The sequence below is a fragment of the Megascapheus bottae genome, chromosome 7 (genome assembly GCF_031878675.1).
Source record: "Megascapheus bottae isolate mThoBot1 chromosome 7, mThoBot2.hap1, whole genome shotgun sequence".
Lineage (NCBI taxonomy): Eukaryota > Metazoa > Chordata > Mammalia > Rodentia > Geomyidae > Megascapheus > Megascapheus bottae.
The window spans coordinates 10654661-10677512 of record NC_143515.1 but is presented as its reverse complement, the minus strand read 5'-3'; the positions used below and the strand labels follow the sequence as shown (position 1 = coordinate 10677512).

The window sequence follows — 22852 nt, the reverse complement described above, 5'->3', positions numbered from 1 at the left end:
CTCTACGGAAAAAGTTTGATGCTCTATAAGGACAAGGTAGCCTCACAGAGAACTTGCTTTAGACCCTGCTGCCTTGTAGAGTCATGAGTCAAACAGCAAGGTGCCTAGGATTTCAAATCGCAGCCTGAGGACAGAAAGGTTTCCAGGGAACATGAGTCAGTCCCTCTGAAATGGCTCACACCATTCATTACTTACAAGATCCAGGTGACATTTAAGTCAGCAAATATCTCCTGCTTATATGTGAGTGGATACAGCACACACATCTTGAGTGACTCAGAGCAGTGAACAATGTACTCCAGAGGTGACAAGATACATTTCCATTTGGCCCTACCTGAACTGCAGCTTCTGATTTTTTTTCTCTATTGGAATTCTGATTCCTTAAAAAATAAATATACGAAAGCAATGATCTGGTTTTCTGCTGCTGCTTCCTTCTCCACTTCAATTCTCCCTCCCTGAACCCTGCCCTAGCCACCCAGCCTCCATTTACCTTGTGCTGAGGGTGCAGAATGCCAGGCACCAGCCCAGATCTGGGAACTCAAATCTCTGGAAGTGGGGCCCTGTATTTTGTGTTGTCAACATAATTTGCAGGCATATGAATATTTTAAGCTTCCATTGCATGTCCTCCTCAGTAGCCTCAAGGTGCTGGCCCCACTGAATTTGTGGATAAAAAAATCTGAAGATGCTCAAGTCCCTTATATAAAATGATATGGTATTAATACAGAACCTGCACCTATTCTGTATTCTTTAAATCATCTCTAGATGATTTCTAATGTAATATCAAGTTATTATTAGGAAACAATAGCATAAAAAGTCTTTGCATGTTCAGTAGAGATACAATGATTTTCCCTGAGTATTTTTTATCCAAGACTGGTTTAATCATTAGAGGCTAAAGCTAAGAGCAATGCCGTAATTGACGTGAAAGAACTATCATTTGGATCTTTGGCAGGGGTAAAGCACTCTCATTCACGTAGACACTGGAAGCAGAGGGGGCCTGGGGAGTTCCAGGTCTTGTTTTTTAAAATCTTTATTACTTGGGACCAGAGGAGCATTTAGTCTAAGTCTATGTTTGCTCTTCTTAGCAAACTCTTTTGAATACTTCACCCATTTATAATGAGCTATCGTGATTGCTTCTTCTAATCTTGCTGAGTAGTTTCTCCAGCCTTGGGGAATTTTCCTCCTAGCAATGCTGATCAGAAGAGAAAGATTCAAAGAGGGGCCAGGAGTTCGGCCTAGTGGTAGAGTGCTAAGCCTAGCATGCACAAAGATCCGGGGTTCAATTCCTTGGTTATCACATACTTGGAAGCTGGAAGTACTGGCTCAAGTGGTAGAGCTCTAGCCTTAAGAAAGCCCAAGGACAGTGCTCAGGCCCTGAATTTAAGTCAGGACTGGCAAAAAAAGAAAGATTCAGAGATCCCTCTATCATCTTCAGAGTTCTCTCTTTCCCCTCTCCAATGTGAACTACAGCTGCCTTGGTGATCTCAGAATCTTAGTTCCATCTCCTCAACTCAGGAGGCTACCAGGCTTTTCATGGGCTCTTCTTTACCTTGGCTGCAACCTGGGAACTCTCCAAGAAGTAAGCTGGAACATATTCTCATGGATCACCCCGTTTGCCTCTCAAAGATTGTTGCCCTTTATTGCCTGGTGACAGTTCTGGTGCTTGCTCTGTCCCTGAGTTTGTCTGTCTGTCTGTTTTCTTCTTTGTCAGTCATGGGGCTTAACTCTGGGCCTGGGTGCTATTCCTGAGCTCTTCAGCTCAAGGCTATCACCCTACCCTTGAGCCACAGCATCACTTCAGTTTTCTAGTGGTTAATTAAAGGAAAGAGTTGCATGGACTTTAGTGTCTGGGCTGGTTTTAAACCTTGATCCCCAGATCTCAGCCTCCTGAGTATCTGGGATTACAGGTATGAGCCACCATGTCCAGCCTGAGTTTTTCTTTTTTTTTATGTGTGCTCAAGGCTAGCACATTAGAGCTAACTCTACTTCTGGCTTTTTGCTGGTTAATTGGAGGTAAGAGTCTCATGGACTTTCCTGCCTGGGATGACTATGAACTTCAATTCTCAGATCTCAGCTTCATGATTATAGATAGGATTACAAGTGTGAGCCACTGGTGCTACTCCATATGTTTTATCAGATGATTTTAATTGCTTTGGGTGGCAGTGTAAATCTGGTGTGTTACCCCATAGTGGCTGGAAGTGGGAATATTTTGTTGTAGTTGCAATTTTCTCATCTCATTAACTTATCATCAAACATATCATGCATTGTTCTGTAATACCAACATACTATTATTATACCTATTTTTTTTGCCAGTCCTGGGCTTGAGATCAGGGCCTGAACACTGTCCTTGGACTTTCTTAAGGCTAGAGCTCTACCACTTGAGCCTCAGCACCACTTCTGGCTTTTTTCTATGTATGTGGTACCGAGGAATCGAACCCGGGTCTTCATGCATGCTAGCCAAGCACTTTAACCACTAGGCCAAACTCCCGGCCCCTATACCTATTTTTTGTATAGTCTTTTTTCTCATGTCTTTTTGAGAACTAGCCTAGGCTGTCCTCAAACCTATGATTCTCGTGCCTCAGCATCGTGGATGTACGCCACCATCTGGCTATATTGTAGTTCTCTACCCCTGAACTTCTCCTGCTACTCGGCAGTGGTGACTGTTCCCATAAGGAAGTATAGACAAACTGAGTGCAAAAACTCATGCCTGTAATCCTAGTCATCCAAAAGACAGATCTGAAGGATCATGATGCAGGGCCAGTTCAGCCCAAAAGTTCATGAGACTCCATTTCAACCAATAAAAACTGGTCATTGAGGTATGCTTGTCACCCTAGCTACCAGGGAGGAATAAATAGAATGGTAGTCCAGGTTTGGTTAGGCAAAAAGCCCAAGACTCTGTTAAAAGGATGCTGGGGGCTGATGGCTCATGCCTATAATCTTAACTACTCAGGAGGCTAAGATCTGAGGATCACAGTTTGAAGCCAGTCCACGAGACTCATCTCCAATTAACCACCAGAAAAATAGAAGTGGAGCTCTGCCTCACAGTGGTAGAATGAAAGATTTGAGTGAAAAAGAAGATCAGGGACAGCACCCAGGCCCTGAGTTCAAGCCCTATCAAGACAAAAAATAAATTACACTACTGGGAGTGTAGTTCAAGTGGTAGGATACCTGCCTAGCAATCACAAGGCTCTGAGTTCAAGCCCCAGAATTGTCACAGAGAGGGTGTAGGGTGAGATGAAAAAGAAACAAATGAAATAGGTAAAGAAAGTTATCACTTCTTATTCCATTGAATAATTGAAGAAAAATGCATACAGGGTTACCTGTTTGCATGAATAAATGACTATGACTGGATCTTTTGTTTTCGGCAGTGTGTGGGTTCAAACTTATGCCTTGCTAGGCAGGCACTCTGCCCCTGTAGCCACTCCACTAGCTCTTTTTCCATTCATGATTTCCAAGATAGAATCATACTTTATGCTAGGGACAGCTTGGACTGCAATCTGCTTCTGTTAGTGCTTCCTGAATTGTGGGAATGCCAGGTGTGCACTATCACCTTGCCAAGCCATTTGCCTCCTTCGTAAGGTGTGATAACAGACATGAGGCCACCATACCCAGACAATGGTTGAGTTGTAGTCTGGCCTAGGCTGGCCTTGAACTCCTATCCTTCAATCTCTGCTTCCCGAGCAGCTAGGATTATAGGCTTGATTCACTGCACCAACTCTCCTGCCTTGTTCTGATCAGTCTTTCACTTCTTTCCTTTTGAATTATTAGTTTGAGGTTGATGTTGAAGCTTTGTAAATTCTGGAAGTGAATTCCTTCATTAATTTATTCACATCATAACCCTGGTGATTACTAGCTTTCAGGAATGTGAATGCCACCTTGATCTAAGTTGTGATTTTTTATAGTACTAGAACTCTGTCCTATTTTGTTTTTGATTTGCAGAAGGCCTCCAATATGTTTTATATTAATAATATATACCCTATTTTTATCTAGCTTCAGGGATTATGGCCACCAAAAACAAAAGACAGTTTGTGAAAGCTATTTCAGAATGTGCTATTACTAAAATGGATTTGAACAGCCCACTAGTTTTGAAGTGTGTCAATGTTTAAGAGTTTTTATTCTGGTCCTGCACTCAGAGGTACCTACAACAGACTACAGACAAAAATAATTAGGGAAGGCTCAATAAAAAATGTTCAGAAAGCACTAATGTAGAGAATGTCCAGGCTTATCAATCTCAGAGGAGAAGTTTGCCAGATGATTCAGTTCAGTTCTCACACTGAATGACAAAACTCCTAATTCAGATGGGATAATCAATTTAAAACAAAATAACAGGCTTAGATCCTAGGTACATTGATTCCTCCAAGTGAAAATCCTGACAGAAATCTGACTGGGTTAGAACTAGATGTGCTAGAAGATACCAAAAACCAGGTGCTGGAGGACAAATTTGTGAGGGTGGAAAAGTAGGAGTGCAACAGCATGAAGAATGGTCAGGGGAAGCCAGAATCTCTAAGCTCAAACAGGCAGAAAAAGCTCAAGAAGAGGGGATCTGGACCTTGATTACCCAAAGCAGAATGAAGTATGGCCTTACCTCAGCAGAGGAGCTTGCTCCACAAGGCTGAGTGGCTGAGCTCCGGACAGCACTGGAGGAATGTTGGCTCACTTAAATTTAGTTGCCACTAGCCTGTTTTAAGGTTTCTCAGCCAAGTACTCTGCTCTTTGCTGTTGTGGGTGACTCAAAGTGGGTAGGGAAGGGGCTGTGTGCTCCAGGTAGAAACGTGGCAGCAAAAGCGAGGCTGGGTGACCTCTAATCCTCAGGCTGGGGGGTCTTCTCTGGGGAAGCAGATGTTAGCATAACTTCAATAAGTTAAGTGTTTTTGTTGGGCTGAATCCTACACTAACCTGGAAATTGGGAAATGATTTCATTCATTCTCATTCTGTGTGTGTGTGTGTGTGTGTGTGTGTGTGTGTGTGTGTGTGTGTGTGTGTACAGGGGCTTAAACTTAGGGCTTGGGGACTATCCCTTAGGTTTTATGCTCAAGGTTGGTGCTCTACCACTTAAGCTATAGTTCTACTTCCAGCTTTTTGCTGGTTAACTAGTGATAAGACTATCTTAGACTTGCTTGCCCGGGCTGGCATTGAACAGTGATCCTCAACTCTCAGCCTCCTGAGTAGCTAAGATTATAAGTGAGAGCTACTGGCTCCTGGCTTACCTTCATTGTTCTTGAAAGAGATTTCAGAGTGCTCTAGGGATGCACCATGTTGCCCCCAACACCCTACCCTGGGCTTGGGGCATGTCTTGGGGTGAGACTCTTGGGACCTGATGTCATGAGAAGAGTTGTCTGTGTCTGAGATCACTATCTCCTGGACAGGTAGCCTCTTGGAAGGTTTCCTCTTCTTTCTAAGTGTCTCCAGTCTTAGATCTTTTAAATCTTTGGTGTCAACTCCTTTCTTTGTCCAGAAAGTAGAATTCTTTGCCTCCTCATTCTCCCTACATAGAAGAGATATAAAGAGAGGGAGGGAAGGAAGGAAAGAGGGGGAGAGAGAGAGATTAGATATGCCCCAGTTTTGATGGCTTGGATGTCTGATCCAGCTCTAAGGGGGCTTTCTTGGCTTTTTGTCCACTGTCCTGAGGGCTGGATACTTTAGGCTGGGCTTAATTTTACTCAGTGCCCTTCAACAAACCTTTGGTGGTCTGGGGGCCAGGTAAAACTAGCCACATGAACTTGGTCCTCACTGACTGTGCCAGTGAAGAAAAGCCCATTTCAGCCTTGAACTAGAGCTTCTACCAGAGACCTGACATAGCACTGCTTTCTCTAACAACTCATTCATCATATAACATTAGAAACACAATGCCAGAGTGAGCTGACTTTTAATTACACTTGATTGAAAAAACTTAGATATGACTATGAAGTCATATTTCTTTTAAAAGGAGACAAACATATATTCACAAGTGCTGTCCTTCAAAGGCACATTCTAGGGACACCTTGACCCCATCCCAGACATCCTCTCATGGCTGTTTTTTGGGGGGTGTCTCACCTTTTCAGAGCTGTCAAGATAAGTTAGGGGATCCTTATTTTGTTCCCATATCTAGCTGAATCACTCATTCTTCAAAATGATACTTCTAATTTGACAAGAAGAAATGACAGGAGCTAGAGCCATACAGAGGCTTCAAGATTTTAAATGCAGTTTCCTCTATGGGAAAAATGTTGGGAGTGATCAGTTGGTCTAAGAGAAGTGATTTATGTCATGTACTGTCAGAGGCAATGCTGAATATTAATCTGTACAAAGGCACAGAGACCTATGGTCTCTGGTATGGTGTGTGTGTGTGTGTGTGTGTGTGTGTGTGTGTGTGTGTGTGTGTGTAGAATGGTTAGTGTGTCCTGGAGGGTTGGCTAGAAACTACTAAGGCTAGGGAGGCAGCAGGATCAGACTAAAAAGAGGCTCAGCTAGGGTAGGAAATGGCAGAGGCATGTTGAAGGTGTATGTGTGACAGAGGATAAGAAGAGTCTCTGAAGGTTTGCATGTGAGCAAATTTGAGTGTGAGGAATACTCTGGTCAGTTCTCGGGGAGAAGACAGAGGTGGAGGCAGGGAGAAGACAGCTCTTGACCTAAAGCAGAATAGGTATACATAAACTGCAAAATAGCTGCAAGCTGGGATCAACTAAGATTTAGAGGCAGTTGAAGTGTGGTGGGTGAATGACATGAAGAAGCCAGAGAGTCCCAAAGGATTCCTGTTTGGACAGCTCTGTGACTGAGGGATGGAAAGGTAAACTGAGATGAAGAAAGCTGAGATGGAACTTGAGTTCTGTTTAGATGTGCTGAACTTATTTCAGGCAGAAATAGCAAGTGGAGGGCTGGAAAGCATGCTATTTCTGCCACGTGCTGAACACCTGATAGACACCAGGTGCAGCAACAGACATTCCCTACCCTCCTACCACCCTCATCCTAGAGGTGAAGGAACAAGCTGAGATGCTAAGTGATATAAACCCTTAATTCCCACCACCCTTTCTGTTGCAGTTGTCTGACATGGCTGCACCTTATAGCCACCTGGGTAGCTTTCAAAAAGACACATTACAGGCTATTACTCTCAAGATCTTTGAACCTGATCCAGGAGCCCAGGAAAATGCGTTGGAAAAGGATATACAACGTCCACAGTGTACATGGAGTCATAGAAGCCATGATGTGCAGGGAGAAAGTCTAGAGAGGGCCACAGCAACTCCTCAGTGGAGCCAGGTTAGGAAGGAAGGAAGGAGAGGTTTACAGTGTTAAATGAAACTTGGAAGACAAGTATGGGTCAGGAAGGGGAGAGCACATTGGCTTGGGCATGAGGGAGGTTCCCGTGGGTTCTGTGGAAACTTTCTCAGTGGTAAAGGTAACAATTGATACCTAAGGCATATAGAACGAATAGAAAGCAAGAGAATGGATACTTAAAGTCTGTCTGCATGCAAAGAGACATTAGCAGAGATGGGAAGAAGGGTGCTAGACTACACTGCAGAAGACTCCTGCACCGTGTGTGTGTGTGTGTGTGTGTGTGTGTGTGTGTGTGTGTGTGTGTAAATAAAGAAAACAAACTTAGTTTTCTTCCCTCTAAGGTGAAGGTCTTATAGAGAGAAACTAAGGGGACAACAGAATAATTCAGAGATAACCCAGACAGTATGAACCCAAGACTCAAGGTAAGCAAGGATAAGTTTCTGAGGCTGGTCAGCCTTGTATGAGAGGAGGGCCACTGATTTTTGACATCTTAGAGAAAGATAGATATTCCCACATGCCAAAAGATGTAAGGCAAGAAGTGGAGGGAGAAATTACATGATGGTTTCTAGAACGAAGTCAAATTTCAAGCCATGAAGAGAATAAAGGTTGGTTCCCAAAGACATGCCATCAACTCTCAGTGAAGCTGAAAGGCATTTCCTGAATTTTTTTTTGCCATTCCTGGGGCTTGAACTCAGGGCCTGAGTGCTGTCCTTGGACACTTTCTCAAGGTTGGAGCTCTACCACTTGAGCCACAGCATCATTTCTGGCTTTTTTTCTACGTATGTGGTACGGAGGACTCCAACTCGGATCTTCATGCATGCTAGGCAAGCACTCTACCACTAGGCCAAACTCCAGGCCCACTTCCTTAATTCTTTCCCTCCACCTTTGCTTCAATCTGCACATCTCTTTCTGTGCCTTTGCCTCTAAAGTCATGGCTTGGTGAGTCCAACACCGGTGTTCTTGCTCCATGGATTAAGTTATGCTTTATGTTTTTCCTAGTGACAATAGTCTAAGCCATCTTGACAGCCCTTAGCAATCCCCCTGCTTCAGATGGAAAATTTTCACTCTACTTCAGCCCCTGGGAACCACTACCCACCCCCCACTCATATACTCATCTGGCCATGGGCAATCTATGTTAGCACCTGACTCCTTCCTACCAGGAGGTAAATCTACTTCCAAGTCTAACTTAATCAGAAAGCCTTGATGCCTTACAAATGAGTGGGAACAATTCCTTCATAGTTATGACAAGATTAAATGTTTTCTAAAGAGCCAGAAAAGTAATGCTGCCTCAAGTTCAGAACAAGATGGAAAAATAAACAGTTAAAAACTATGCCATAAGCCAGGTGCTGACATCCTAACTACTGAGGAGGCTGAGATCTGAAGACTGTAATTTGAAGCCAGCCTGGGAGGAAAGTCCATGAGATTATCTCCAATTATCAACCCCAAAGCTGGACATCATGCTGTGGCTCAAATGTAACAGTACTAGCCTTGAGCACAAAAGCTCAGGGAGATTCTGGGAATACGGTGGAGGCTCCGGGTGTGTCTTTCTGAGCTCTTGCCAGTTTTAGCAATGCAGCAGAAAGTTTATAGCTAAAGAACAATTCTAAGTAAGCAGTAGTAGCACAGAGACCTCAATCAGAGAGGGAAAAGGCAGACAGCTTGCTTAAGAAGACAGTTTTGAGCCCACACTGGCGGCAGCGGTGGCACTGGAGGCAGCAGCAGCATTTGCCGATTCCCAGAGCATGTGTGCCAAGACAAAGACACCAGAGCCTGAGCACTGAGCGCCGAGCACCTCACTTAACTGCAGCACAGACCAGGTGACTACGAGTGGAAATCTTCATCCGGCCAGCTACAGTCAGACCCAGACAACCAAGGGCAAGTGTGAGCACCTCACTAAAGACATTCTCACTCCTACTCCCAGAACAGCATTAGGAAGATAGCTCCTGCCCGACCAACCAATAGCAGTGCCATCTTGGCTACTGGCAAAGACCCTGCCAGACCAGCTAGCAGATAAATGGAGCCTGGGAAGTAGTGTTGGCCACACCAATTCTCAAAAAGGCAAAGGGTCTGACCAGTGTTAGCTTAGACAGGAAATTAATTCCCTTCCCTGGAGGGAGCAATTCCTCTCTGGGCAGGCAGCTTTCCTTACCTGGTAAACAAAGCCAGAGGCCACCCCAAGGCTACTCTCAGCTGAACTGCCTAAAACAATAGTGGCCCCAGGCTGGATCAGAGTGAGTTCTGAAGCTTGCCAAGGACTCCAGATAGAATACAACTCCATTCACATTCAAGCCACAAAAACAGCCAACTTTCTCTTGCAGGACGCATAAAGCTCATTGCCATGCCAGTAAATTAACCTGGGTGGGCAGTCACAAAGACCCCAAGTCTGTAAGGCAGAACTTTTCCTGCCCAGTTAAGCAAACTGATTGGAAAAACCAACTAAGCCAAAACACAGGAGATAAGAGACTTCATAAGAGACTGGATCTGATTTCAATAGAGATATAAGTTCCCCCTCCCTCCAAAAACACCTGAGGAATATTTTTTCTAATCATAATTTTTAAAAATTTTACTACTTTTTTCATTTTCATTTTTACTTGCTTCTTTTTGGGGGGGCCATTTTTTCTCCATCATTCCCCCCACCTTTTTTAAAAAAAATTTCTCCTTTCATTGTGGTCACTCCTAGAAACATAGTGACAGCAATTAGTAGTAGTCCTTCATTGTATACAGACTTGTTTCGAATTATATTTTTATTGACTAAGTCCCCTGCTTTTTAATCTTTTAGTTTTTAATCTTAGTATTTCTAGTTTAAGAACTAGTAATTGTGAGGTGTCTTTTTTAATAATTGATCTCTTTGATATATTTTGTCTCTTTTCTTTTTATATATTCTTTTTTAAAGTTTAATTGAAAAATTTTTAATTCATTTTCCCTATCACTTTAGGTCACAGTTATCTTCACTCTATTTCTTTCCTTCATCACTACATTACTCTTACATTCCTATATTACTCTTCTCTTATTTCCCCCTCTTTTCGTCTTGTTTTTTCATATATTTTTTATTGTAATCAATGGAAGGGTTACATTATATTCACCAGATAAAAGGTGTATTACTTCACAAACATTGATACCCTTTCTCATGATGGTCCTCATTTCCCTCCCCCCTCCCCCCTTCTCCCCCTCCCCCCTTCTCCCCCGCCCCCCACTAATCTTGATTTCCCCCCATCCCTATCCAATTTCAAATAGCCAATTAAGCATACATAAAATATATCAGATAACAAGGTGAAATATTGTAACAATATGAGATAAACAAGGGACAGCAAAAGAGATGAGAGATAACATAGTACATTAAGGACAACAATCACTCATTATATGGCTTTTGTTTCCTTATCGTGGAGGTCGTTTAGCGTGACACCAAATGGCATTATGTATCTTGATTTTGTTCTATTGTGAATCTTTGCTAGGAGAGCCCAAGGTTTCTACTGATTATGACAAATGAGGGAAACCATTGAGTCTATGTTCCTTTGAGTCTGGCTTACTTCACTTAATATGATTTTTTTTCTAAGTCTTTCCATTTCCTTACAAATGGGGCAATATTGTTCTTTCTGACAGCAGCATAGAATTCCATTGTGTATAAATACCACATCTTGTTGATCCACTCATCAATTGAGGGACATCTGGGTTGGTTCTATATCTTTGCTGTGGTAAATAGTGCTGCAATGAACATCGTTGTACTAGTGGGTTTAGTATGTCCTTGTTTCAGGATGATTGGGTAAATGCCAAGTAGTAGAATTGCTGTCTTATTTCCCCCTCTTGCCTTTCATAATATCTTTCTATCTCTGGTCCTTTGTACCCTTTTAAATTTCCATAGTGTATGGACCTACAGTTGATTGTTGTTGACCCAGACTGTATATGTATTTGTTCAATTATACTGTAGGTCCAGAGTGATTTATATCTCATAGAGATTGAGTACAAAAGGAGAAAGAGTGAAAATGCTAGTCTAAGATTGTGAACCTCTATAGTCTGGGCAGCTATACAGCACTAAGTTGGTTATTATCTTAAAATTGTAATCTTGTGTGCTATTAGTCTTGATCCCATTTTCAAATGGGCAGAACAAGAAATTCAGGAAAAATGGCAAATCAAGGAATTGCATCTTCCACTCAAATAGGCAACATAGCAGTCAATGGGAAACCTAGAGGAGTCCTCTAAATGCTCTACAAATGTTGTTGGTAAACATGATCAATGGAAAGTTTGAAAGCATAAAGAAGGATATATGTGAACGTGAGGAAGACAATCAAAGAATAATGGAAGAATTCATAAAATCCACAAACAGAAAGCTGAATGAATCCCAACAAAAGTCCAATGAGAGTAAAGCTGCTGAGCTAAAGGACTTCAAAAAGACCACTCAAATTAAAATCAAGGAGGTAAAGAAGTCCATACAAGATCTAAAACAAGAGATGCAAGGCATCAAAAATGACCAACTAGAAGAAAGGGAGATGAAGAACAAAGTAGAAAGTATTGATAGAAGGTTAGATAATGCAGAAGAGAGACTCTCCAGAGTTGAAGATAACCTAGAATTTATAGAGAAAGATCAGAAAATGATTCAAACCAAGTCTAGGAAATATGACAGATCTCTTTAGGAGCTCCAAGATACAATTAGGAGGCCTAATTAAGGCTAATGGATATTGAAGAGGGCCTGGAGAAAGAGGTTTATGGAATTGGAAATATATGTCAGGGAATCATCTCAGAGAACTTCCCAAATATCCAGTAGGACAGGCCATCCAGATACAAGAACCTTTTAGAACCCCAAACTGACCTGACCAGGAAAGGACATCCCACTACCACATTATAATCTATACAGGATCAATAGATACCAAGGAAAGGATCCTTAAGGCAGCCAGGGAGAAGAGAACCATCACTTACAAAGGAAAACCAATCAGAATATCCACAGATTTCTCAGCAGAGACCATGCAGGAAGAGCTTGGAAGGATGTATGTTATGTCCTAAAGACAAATAACTACCAATCAAGAATAATGTAACCCACTAAGCTCTCATTCACAGCTGAGGGAACAGTAAAAACCTTCCACAGCAAGGAAAAGTTGAAACAGTATGTAGTGACCAAACCAGCATTACAGAAAATTCTCAAAGATGTTCCATAAATTGAAAATCAGCACAAAGATGTTAATGACATAGAAATGGCACATAAAATGCATACCAGCTAATTACAGAGAGAATTGACAAGTCACAAGCCCTAACAAAATAGAAAAAAATGACAGGAACTACTATATATTTTTCAGTCCTAACGCTCAATATCAATGAATTTAACTATCCAATTAAACGGCAGACTGTCTAATTGGATCAAAAAAACAAGACTGTCTTGAAGAGATACATTTTGCCCTCCAAAAGAGCATATTCTGAGAGTGAGAGGCTGGAGTAAAATCTATCAAGCTAGCAGCCCCCATAAAGAGGTGGAGGTCCCATCCTATATCAGATAAAATAGACTTCAAATTAAAATTAATGAGAAAAAACAAAGAAGGTTATTACTAAAGGGATTCTTCAGGAGGAGATAACCATCCTAAAAATATCTACACACCTAATGCTGGAGCACCCAACTTCATCAAACTTTACTTACACTAAAACTACACATAGATCCAACACAGTGATTGTTGGTGACTTTAACATACCACTGTCACCTCTGAATATATCAACAGGCCCTTCTCCATTCTCAATAGAGAAACCTCAGAACTGAACAATTCATAGACCAACTAGAACTAACAGATATATGCAGATTATTCCACCCAGTAAAACTAGAATATATGCTTTTCAGCAGCACATGGAACATTTTCTAAAACAGACCACATTTTAAGTCATAAAGCAAATCTATGCAGATTCAGAAACACTGAAATTATTCTCTGCATTCTCTCAGACTACAATGGCATAAAATTGGAATTGAACACCAACCTCCACCAGGGAAAACTTGTAACTCATGGAGACTGAACAACACATGGTTGAATCACCAGTGGGTCATCGAGGATATCAGAACAGAAATTCAACAGTTTATAGAATTTAACAAAAAGGAACACACAAAATACCAGCTCCTTTGGGACACAGCAAAGGCACTACTCAGAGGAAAATTTATAGCTCTGAGTGCCTACATTAACAAAATTGGGAAAATTGCAAACCAATGATTTAATGATGCACTTTAAGCGCTTGGAAAAAGAGCAACAAACCAATCTCAATTCCAGTAGAAGGAAGCAAATTATTAAAACCAAAGCATAATTAAATGAATTGGGGTCCACAAAACCATAGAAAGAATCAACAAAACAAGGAATTGGTTCTTTGAAAAAATTAACAAAATTGACAGACCCTTAACAAATTGTTTTTTTTAATTGTAATTAACAAAAGGGTTACATGATATTTGCCAGATAGAAGGTGCATTAATTCACATATATTGATACCCTTTCACATGTTTTGGTCCCCGTTACCCTCTCCCCAACTCCACCCCCCATCTTGGTTTTCCCCCCTTCGCTATCCAATTTCAAATAACCAAATACAAATAAATCCAATATATCAGATAACAAAGTGAGATACTGTAACAATATGACATAACCAAGGGACAGCAAAAGAGATGAGAGATAACATAGTACATTAAGGATAACAATCATTCATTGTATGGCTTTTGTTTCAATATCCTGGAGGTCTTTTCAATTAGCTTCATACTATATGGCCTTATGAACCAAGGTTTTGCTCTATTGCAGATCTCTGCTAGTAGAGCCCAAGGTTTCTACTGATTATGACAAATGAGGGGAACCATTGAGCCTAATTTCCTTTGAGTCTGGCTTACTTCACTTAATATGATTTTTTCTAAGACTTTCCATTTCCTAACAAATGGGGTGATGTCGTTTTTTCTGACAGCAGCATAGAATTCCATTGTGTACAAATACCACAACTTCTTGATCCACTCATCAACTGAGGAACATCTAGGTTGGTTCCATATTTTTGCTATGGTGAATAATGCTGCAATGAACAATGTCGTGGTAGAGGATTTAGTATGCCCTAGTTTCTGGATGGTTGGGTAAATGCCAAGTAGTGGAATTGCTGGGTCATAGGGGAGCTCTATGTTTAGCCTTTTGAGGCACTGCCATATTGCTTTCCATAGTGGTTGAACAAGTTTGCACTCCCACCAACAGTGTAGTAGTGATCCCTCCTGGCCACATCCCCTCCAGCATCTGTTGTTATTCGTTTTCCTGATCCTGGCCATCCTAACTGGAGTGAGGTGGAATCAGAGTTGTTTTGATTTGCATTTCTTTTATGGCCAGAGATGTTGAGCATTTCTTCATGTGTCTATAGGCCATTTTTGTTTCTTCTTCAGAGAAGACTCTCTTTAAGTCTTTGGCCCATTTTTTAATGGGATGGTTGTTACTTTGGAGTAATTCAATTTTTTGAGCTGTTGATATATTTTAGATATGAGGCCTTTGTCTGTTGTATGGTTGGTGAAAATCTTCTCCCACTCTGTAGGCTTCCTAATTAATTTACTAGCTATGTCCTTTGCCATACAAAAGCTCTGCAGATTAATGCAGTCCCACTTATCCAGCCTTTCTCTTATTTGCTGTGATTCTTGGTCCTTATTATTAAGAAAGTTTCAACCTGTGCCAAGGAGGCCTAGTGTGTCTCCTATTCCTTCTTGTAAAGTTTTAAGTGTGTCAGCTTTTACCTCCAGGTCTTTGATCCATTTGGAGTTAATCCTAGTGCAGGGTGACAAAGAAGGATCCAATTTTAGTTTTCTGCAGGTGCTTAACCAGTTCTGCCAGCACCACTTGTTGAAGAGGCTGTCTTTCTTCCATTCTATTTTTTTGGCTCCCTTGTCAAAGATTAGGTGGCTATAGGTCTGTGGTTTAATATCTGGGTCCTCAGTTCTATTCCATTGGTCTTCAGGCCTGTTTTTGTGCCAGTACCAAGCTGTTTTGATAATTATAGCTGTGTAATAGAGTCTAAAGTTTGGAATTGAAATTCCTCCTGTGATGTTCTTTCTGCTAAGAAGTGTTTTTGCTATACGGGGGTCTTTCATTATTCCATATGAAATTTTGGATTGCCTCTTCTATTTCTTTAAAGAATGCCATTGGGATGTTGATGGGTATTGCGTTGAATTTGTAGATAGCTCTTGGCAAGATTGTCATTTTCACAATGTTGATTCTTCCAATCCAGGAGCATGGAAGGTTTTTCCATTTCCTTAGTTCTGCTTTAATTTCCTTTTTTAGTGTTTTAAAGTTTTCAGCAAAAAGGTCCTTTACATTCTTAGTTAAGCTAATTCCTAGGTACTTTATTTTCTTTGAGGCTATTGCAAAAGGAGTTGCTTTCCTGAGCATTGCCTCGTTCCTCTCACTGTTGGCATAGAGGAAGGCAGTTGATATTTGAGGGTTAATTGCATACCCTGCTACCTTTCCAAAGTTTTGAATCAGCTCAAGGAGCTTGGGAGTAGTCTATAGGATTCTTTAAATACAGGATCATGTCATCTGCAAAGAGGGAAAGTTTTACTTCCTCTTTCCCTATTTGGATCCCCTTTATGCTTGCTTCTTGCCTTATTGCACTGGCTAGGAATTCTAATACTATGTTAAAGAGGAGTGGAGAGAGTGGGCGTCCTTGTCTCGTTCCTGATTTTAGAGGGAATGGCTTTAGCTTTTTGCCATTAAGTATAATACTAGCTGTGGGTTTGTCATACACAGCCTTTATTATATTGAGGAATGTTCCATGGACTCCTAGTTTCTCCAGAGCTTTTAACATAAAAGGGTGTTGGATCTTGTCAAATGCCTTTTCTGCATCTATTGAGACAATCATGTGATTTTTGTCCTTGCTCCTGTTGATGTGTTGAATTATGTTAATTGATTTGCGTATGTTGAACCAGCTTTGCCTCCCTGTGATGAATCCTGTTTGATCATAGTGTATAATTTTTTTTGATAAGTTGTTGTAGATGGTTGGCCAGTATTTTGTTGAGAAGTTTTGCATCGATGTTCATCAAAGAAATAGGTCTATAGTTCTCTTTCGTTGATGAATCTCTGTCTGGTTTGGGGATGAGGGTTATACTGGCTTCATAGAATGAGTTTGGTAAAGAACCTTCATTTTCAATTTCATTGAAGAGCTTGAGGAGTATTGGTGTGAGCTCTGCTTTGAAGACAGACCCTTAAAAAATCTTACCAAAAAAGAAGGGAGCACGTCCAAATAAACAAAATCATGAACGAGAAAGGAAATATCACAACAGAAATTAACAAGATCCAGAGCATCATAAGGGAATGCTTTTCAAATCTTTATGCCAACAGATTTGAGAATCTAGAAGAGATGAATTTCTAGCCAATACCGAAACTGAACCAAAAAACATATTCCAACTAATCTATTTCATGTACTAAAATAGAATTGGCAATAAAAGTCCTCCCATCCAAGAAAAGCCCAGGGGCAGATGGATTCTCAGCTGAACTCTATAAGGCCTTCAAAGCAGTTCTCATATGCTGCAAGCTCTTCAATGAAATTGAAAGCAAAAGCTCTTTGCCAAACTCGTTCTATGCAACCCCCAAAAGCCTCATCCCAAAACCAGACAGGGACAGGGTCTCATCAAAGAAAGAGAACTATAGACCCATTTCTTTGATGAATATTGATGCAAAACTTCTCAACAAAATGCTGGCCAACTGTCTTCAGTAACTCATCAAAAAATTATACACTGTGATCAAACAGTATTCATCATAGGGATGCAAAGTTGGTTCAACATATTCAAGTCAATTAATATAATCCACCACATCAAGAGGAGCAAGGACAAGAATCACATGATTGTCTCAATAGATGAAGAAAAGGCAAGATCCAACATCCCTTTATGTTAAAAGCTCTGGAGAAACTAGGAATCCATGGAACATTCCTCAGTATAATAAAGGCTGTTGGGCTGGGAGTTTGGCCTAATGGTAGAGTCCTTGCCTGGCATGCACGAAGACCAGGGTTTGATTCCTCGGTACCACATACATTAAAAAAAAGGCTGGAAGTGGTGTTGTGGCTCAAGTGGTAGAATTCTAGCCTTGAGAAAAAAGTCCAAGGATAGAGCTCAGGCCCTGAATTCAAGCCCCATGACTGGCAAAAAATAAAACAATAAAAAATAAATAAATGATGTGTATGACAAACTCACAGCTAGCATTATACTAAATGGCGAAAAGCTAAAGCCATTTCCTTTATAATCAGGAGCAAGACAAGGATGCTTACTCTCTCCATTCCTCTTTAACATAGTATTAGAATTCCTAGCCAGAGCAATAAGGCAAAAAGCAAGCATAAAGGGGATCCAAATAGGGAAAGAAGAAATGAAACTTTCCCTGTTTGCAGATGGCATGATTCTTTATTTAAAGAACCTTATAGACTCCACTCCCAAGTTGCTTGAGCTGATTTGAAACTTTGGCAAAGTAGCAGAGTATAAAATTAACCCTCAAAAATCAACTGCTTTCCTGTATGCCAACGACAACAAGAGTGAGGCAGAAATCAGGAAAGCAACTCCTTTTGCAATAGCCTCAAAGAAAATAAAGCACTTAGGAATTAACTAAGAATGTAAAGGACCTTTATGATAAAAACTTTAAAAACCTGAAAAAGGAAATTAAAGAAGAACTCAGGAAGTGGGAAAACCTGCCATGCTCCTGAATTGGAAGAATTAACATCATGAAAATGGCAATACTGCCAAGGGCTATCTGAAAATTCAGTGCAATACCCATCAATATCCCAATGTCATTCTTTAAGGAAATAGAAGAAGCAATCCAAAATTTCATATGGAATAATAAAAGACCCCGTATAGCAAAAACAATCCTTAGCAGAAAGAACAGCACTGGAGGAATTTCAATACCAAACTTTAGACTCTATTACAGAGCCTCTTCAACAAGTGGTGCTGGCAGAATTGGTTAAGCACCTGAAGAAAACTAAAGTTGGATCATTCTATGTCACCCTGCATGAGGATTAATTCCAAATGGATCAAAGACCTTGAGGTAAAAGCAGTTACCCTGAAAACTTTACAAGAAGGAAAAGGAGGTATACTAGGTCTGCTTGACACAAGACAAAATTTTCTTAATAAAAACCTAGAAACAGGGCTGGGAGTTTGACCTAGTAGTAGAGTGCTTGCCAGCACAAAGACCCAGGTTCGATTCCTCAGTACCATATACACACAAAAAAAAGCCAGAAGTGATGCTGAGGGTCAAGTGGTAGAGCTTTAGCCCTGAGAATGCCCAAGGACAGTGCTCAGGCCCTGAGCTCAAGCCCAGGACTGGCAAAAAACAAAACAAAAAAAAAACAACACCAGAAACACAACAAACTAAAGAAAGTTTGGACAAATTGGACTGCATTGTAATCCTAGCTACTCAGGAGGATCTAGGTTCAAAGCCAGCCCAGGGTACAAAAGGGTCTGAGACTCATCTCCAATTAACCTCTATAAAATGGGAAGTGGGGCTTGGCTCAAGGGTAGGGTAGAAGCCTTGAGCTGAAGAGCTCAGGGACAGTGCCCAGGCCCAGAATTCAAGCCCTATGACCCACACAAAAATGGGACTGCATTAAAGTGCAGAGCTTTTGTATGGCAAAGGACCTAGCTATCAAGTTAAAGAGAAAATCCACACAGTGGGATAAGATCTTCACTAGCCATACAATAGACAAGGGCCTCACATCTAAAATATACCTACAGCCCAAAAGAATTGAATCTCTCCAAAACAAATCTTCAAAGAAACAACCATCCCATTATAAGGCGGGCAAAAGACATAAAGAGAGACTTCCCTGAAGAGGAAATAAGAATAGCCTATAGACACATGAAGAAATTTTCAACATCTCTGGCCATAAAAGAAATATAAATCAAAACAACTTTGAGATTCCAAATCACTCCAGTTAGAATGGCCATGATAAAGAAATCTAATAACAACAGATGCTGGCAGGGATGTGGCCAGGAGGGATCACTACTACACTGTTGGTGGGAGTGTAAACTCGTTCAACCACTATGGAAAGCAGTACAACGATTCCTCAAAAGACTAAACATGGAGCTACTCTATGACCCAGCAATCCCACTCCTTGGCACTTACCCAAATGTCCAGAAACAAGAACATACTAAGCCACTAGCACAACGATGTTCACTGCAGCATTATTTACCATAGCTAAGATATAGAACCAACCCTGATGTTCCTCAATAGATGTACGGATCAAGAAGATGTGGTACTTATACACAGGGGAATTCTCTGCCATCAGAAAGAATGACATCACCCTATTTGTAAGGAAATGGAAAAGACTTGGAAAAAGAAAAAAAAATCATATTAAGTGAAGTAAGTCAGACCCAAAGGAACATAGGCTCAATGGTGTCCCTCATTTGTAATAATAAGTACACATTTAGGACTCTCCTAGCAGAAGATTACAATACTCAAAACCTAGGTACTGTTAGGCCCTTACATTTGGTGCCTGACTCGGATTGGAGAGAGGGTCAGGAGTGGCTGGAAGAAATAGGATGGTAATCTGCCTGGTAGCTGGCCTCCAGAAGGCAGCCCATCATGCAGTCAACTATGATAAACTAAAGGAGGTTACCCAGAGACCCACTGAAAACCCTGCCGAATTTCTTGATCGCCTTACAGTGGCACTCCAGCATTATACTAAGCTGCACCCGGAGTCAAAAGAAGGTATAGTGGTCCTTAATACTCATTTCATTTCCTAATCAGCTCCCGATATTAAAAACAAAGTTGAAAAAGGCTAAGGATGGCCCTCAAACCCCCCAAGGATATCTGGTGAGCATGGCTTTTAAGGTTTTTAACAACCGGGAGGAACAGAAAAAGGCTGATAAGGCTGCCCATAATAAGAAAAATTGCTAGCTCCTGACTGCTGCCCTTCAGCCTCCTCAAAGAAGAAGCGCCCAATGCACACCACCCAGACAATGCTTCAAGTGTGGCAAGGAAGGCCACTGGGCAAGAGCTTGCCCTACTCTACAACCACCATCTGGACCCTGCCAAAGTGTAGACAGCCGGGACACTGGGGAGTCGACTATCCCTCCTCGTCTCTACAAGGTGGGCCAGTCCCTCCCATACCCCCCCACATATGGGGCGGAGCCCAATTTATCCAAGATACTCAGCTTGGCAATGGAAGTGTGATGGCACCCAGGGCTGCTGGATCCCACAAGCATCACGATGGAAGAGCCCAGGGTATGTCTCCAGGTTGCAGGCAAGCTACTTGTATCCTTTCTTTTGGAAATGGGAGCCAGTTACTTATTGTTACCTGAGTATTCCAGCCTCTCTTTTCCCTCCCAGATCTCAGTGGTGGGTGTAGATGGCCTTCTTACTTGCTCTGCAACTACCCATGTAGAATAGATAACTTTCCTTTTTTACATTCCTTTCTAATCTTACCCCTCTCTCCCATATCCAAGGTTCCCTCAGCCACTTAAAGCCCTTTTCCTTCTCCCCCAATTTTGCCTGAGGATCGAGTCTTTCTTAAGACCTTTAATCTGCCTGGTTTACATCCTAAGTGGACAGGCCCTCATCAGGTCCTGCTGGCCGCTCCCACTACAGTTTAGCTCAACAGACAGCCACAGTGGTTTCTTCTGTCAAGAGTGAAAAAGGCTCCTGCTCTTGCCCCTTATATGACTCCAAGGTGTCTCGCATCCCTGAAGAAGATGGCACCCCTGCCTCTTAAGACTTCTTAAGGACACATATGCACATTCACTACCATGGAACTGTTACTGCTCCTTCTGGATGGACAGCATCCCCGCCTTCTACCCCTTGTCAGCAGGAAGTAGCCAGAAAGAGTCGGTGCCACTTTACAACTATCAGAAGGTGGGAATGTTAGGTCCGACTAGAAGCAATGACTTCTTCCCTTGGCTCTCTCCCCCTGCACCCTGGAAATCCCCACCCAGCACCTGTAACCCTGGCAACAGGCATGCCTAGGGGCAGTGGGAGGTCCCCACTGAGGTATTTCCCCATCCTCTGAGATCACATCCACTTCCACTGTGTCTATACTCCTCCCCCTATATAATCTCTCACTTCCCGCCCTAAGATCTCTTGCTCATCCGACTCCATCTTGGGCGGCAGGTGTCTGCTCTTTCCTCACACAATAAACCCTCTCTTCCTGAACTGTGTGGGGTTTCCTTTCGGCAGACCTAACAGGCACATATGGTCATATAGGACAAGACTAAATGAAAGGAACTCTAGGATAAGAGCTTTATCTTGTGTGATTTTTGTTCTCAATGTACTATGCTATTTTTTTCTCTTTTTTTTTGGTTTTTTTTTTGCCCTTTGGTTAATTTCCTATTGTTACTGTATCTGACTTTGTTACCTGTATACTGTATATGTTTATTTGAAATAGGAAAGGGAAGAGGGAAAACAAGATGATTGAGAGGGGGTGGGAGAGGGCAATGGGGACAAAAACATGAGAAGAGGTATCAATCCGTGAGAAGTAATCCATCTATAATCTGGAGAATGTAATTGTAACCCCTCTATACATTATCCTAACAATAAAAACAAATTTAAAAAGCTCAGCACTTGGGCCTTGAGTTCAAGCCCCAATACCAAAGACCAACACACACACACACACACATACACACACACACACACACAACACACACACACACACACACACACACACTCACGGGAAAATATAACAACAATAACAACAAAGAAGATACATTACAGAAGGAATAGACTAAGTAAAAAAAATATAAGTTAATATTTAAAGCTACACTTACATTTCTGTAGAATCCTGAATTGGGGGTGACTTTATATGAGAGCAAGAGAGAGCATACTTGTTTTGACTGATCTTAATAAGTGCACTCCGAGGACAAAATTCCTGTAATTATATCAAAAGTTTTCATTTAATTTAAATCAGGAAAGGCTACAATTATAGTAATAATTTTATTCTATTTCAAACTATTATAATAGCTACTAGTTGTTATCCTGTTCAGGTGACACTTAAAAGAGAGCCAGTTAAATCCAGAGCTTTGCTTAATGATTATTTGCTGAATAAATGTTATTATTCTGCTCCCATTGTCATTTCTCCAAATTCTGTTGCCAGATCCATTCACACAGATGTGAATGTGTGAAAACACACACACACACACACACACACACACACACACACACACACACACACACACACCTTCTTTTAACCCCCTTCCTTCCCATCTTTGTTGCAGTCTTGGCCATCTGTCTCCTGTACAACTGGAGAACCCATCCTTTGTGGAATGCTTGCTTGCCTATCAGAACCCATGTCCTTCCCCCTGACCACGCTGCTGTGATCCCAGGAAGCTGTTTCCTGTGGGTTGACTCCTTCCTTGAGCTCTGAAGCTTTTCCTTAGGGATCTGGGCCAGAAATACTGATCTCACCCTGCCTCCTGGCCATGCCTGGGAGCATCCATTCAAATATCCTTTGGTTTGCTTTCTCCCTTTCTATAGTAGATATCCCCCGAGCAGTGTGGCTCCATTTTCTTGGGTTGATGGTCAGGTATTACATTCTCTCTTTTTCTGTCAAATCAGGGATAGTGCTTCTGGGGTCACTAGCCTTAAGAGTCTTCACATTTTCCCTGAATCCTAGTTTATCAAGTACTTCATCCCTAATCCCCTGCAATGGAAATACCTCCTGCTAGTTTTTAGTTTTACTG

The 22852-nt window shown here is 41.5% G+C and overlaps 1 protein-coding gene across 7 annotated transcripts in view; it reads right to left on the bottom strand.

Moving 5' to 3' along the window:
• Positions 1–1006: 1006 nt before the first annotated feature.
• Vwa3b (von Willebrand factor A domain containing 3B) overlaps positions 1007–22852 on the bottom strand; it is a 197238-nt gene continuing 175392 nt past the window's right edge. For 6 of the 7 annotated variants that reach the window (XM_090336461.1, XM_090336462.1, XM_090336458.1 and 3 more), the window contains 3 exons: positions 21941–22041; positions 5202–5479; positions 1007–1186 (listed from right to left, as the gene is read on the bottom strand). In XM_090336461.1, coding sequence (XP_090192587.1) covers positions 1134–1186; positions 5202–5479; positions 21941–22041 — 432 coding nt within the window. In that variant the 3' untranslated portion in view covers positions 1007–1133. Of the gene's footprint in view, positions 1187–3884; positions 4144–5201; positions 5480–21940; positions 22042–22852 lie in introns of those variants that run through there. The other variant, XM_090336460.1, reaches the window with a different exon arrangement.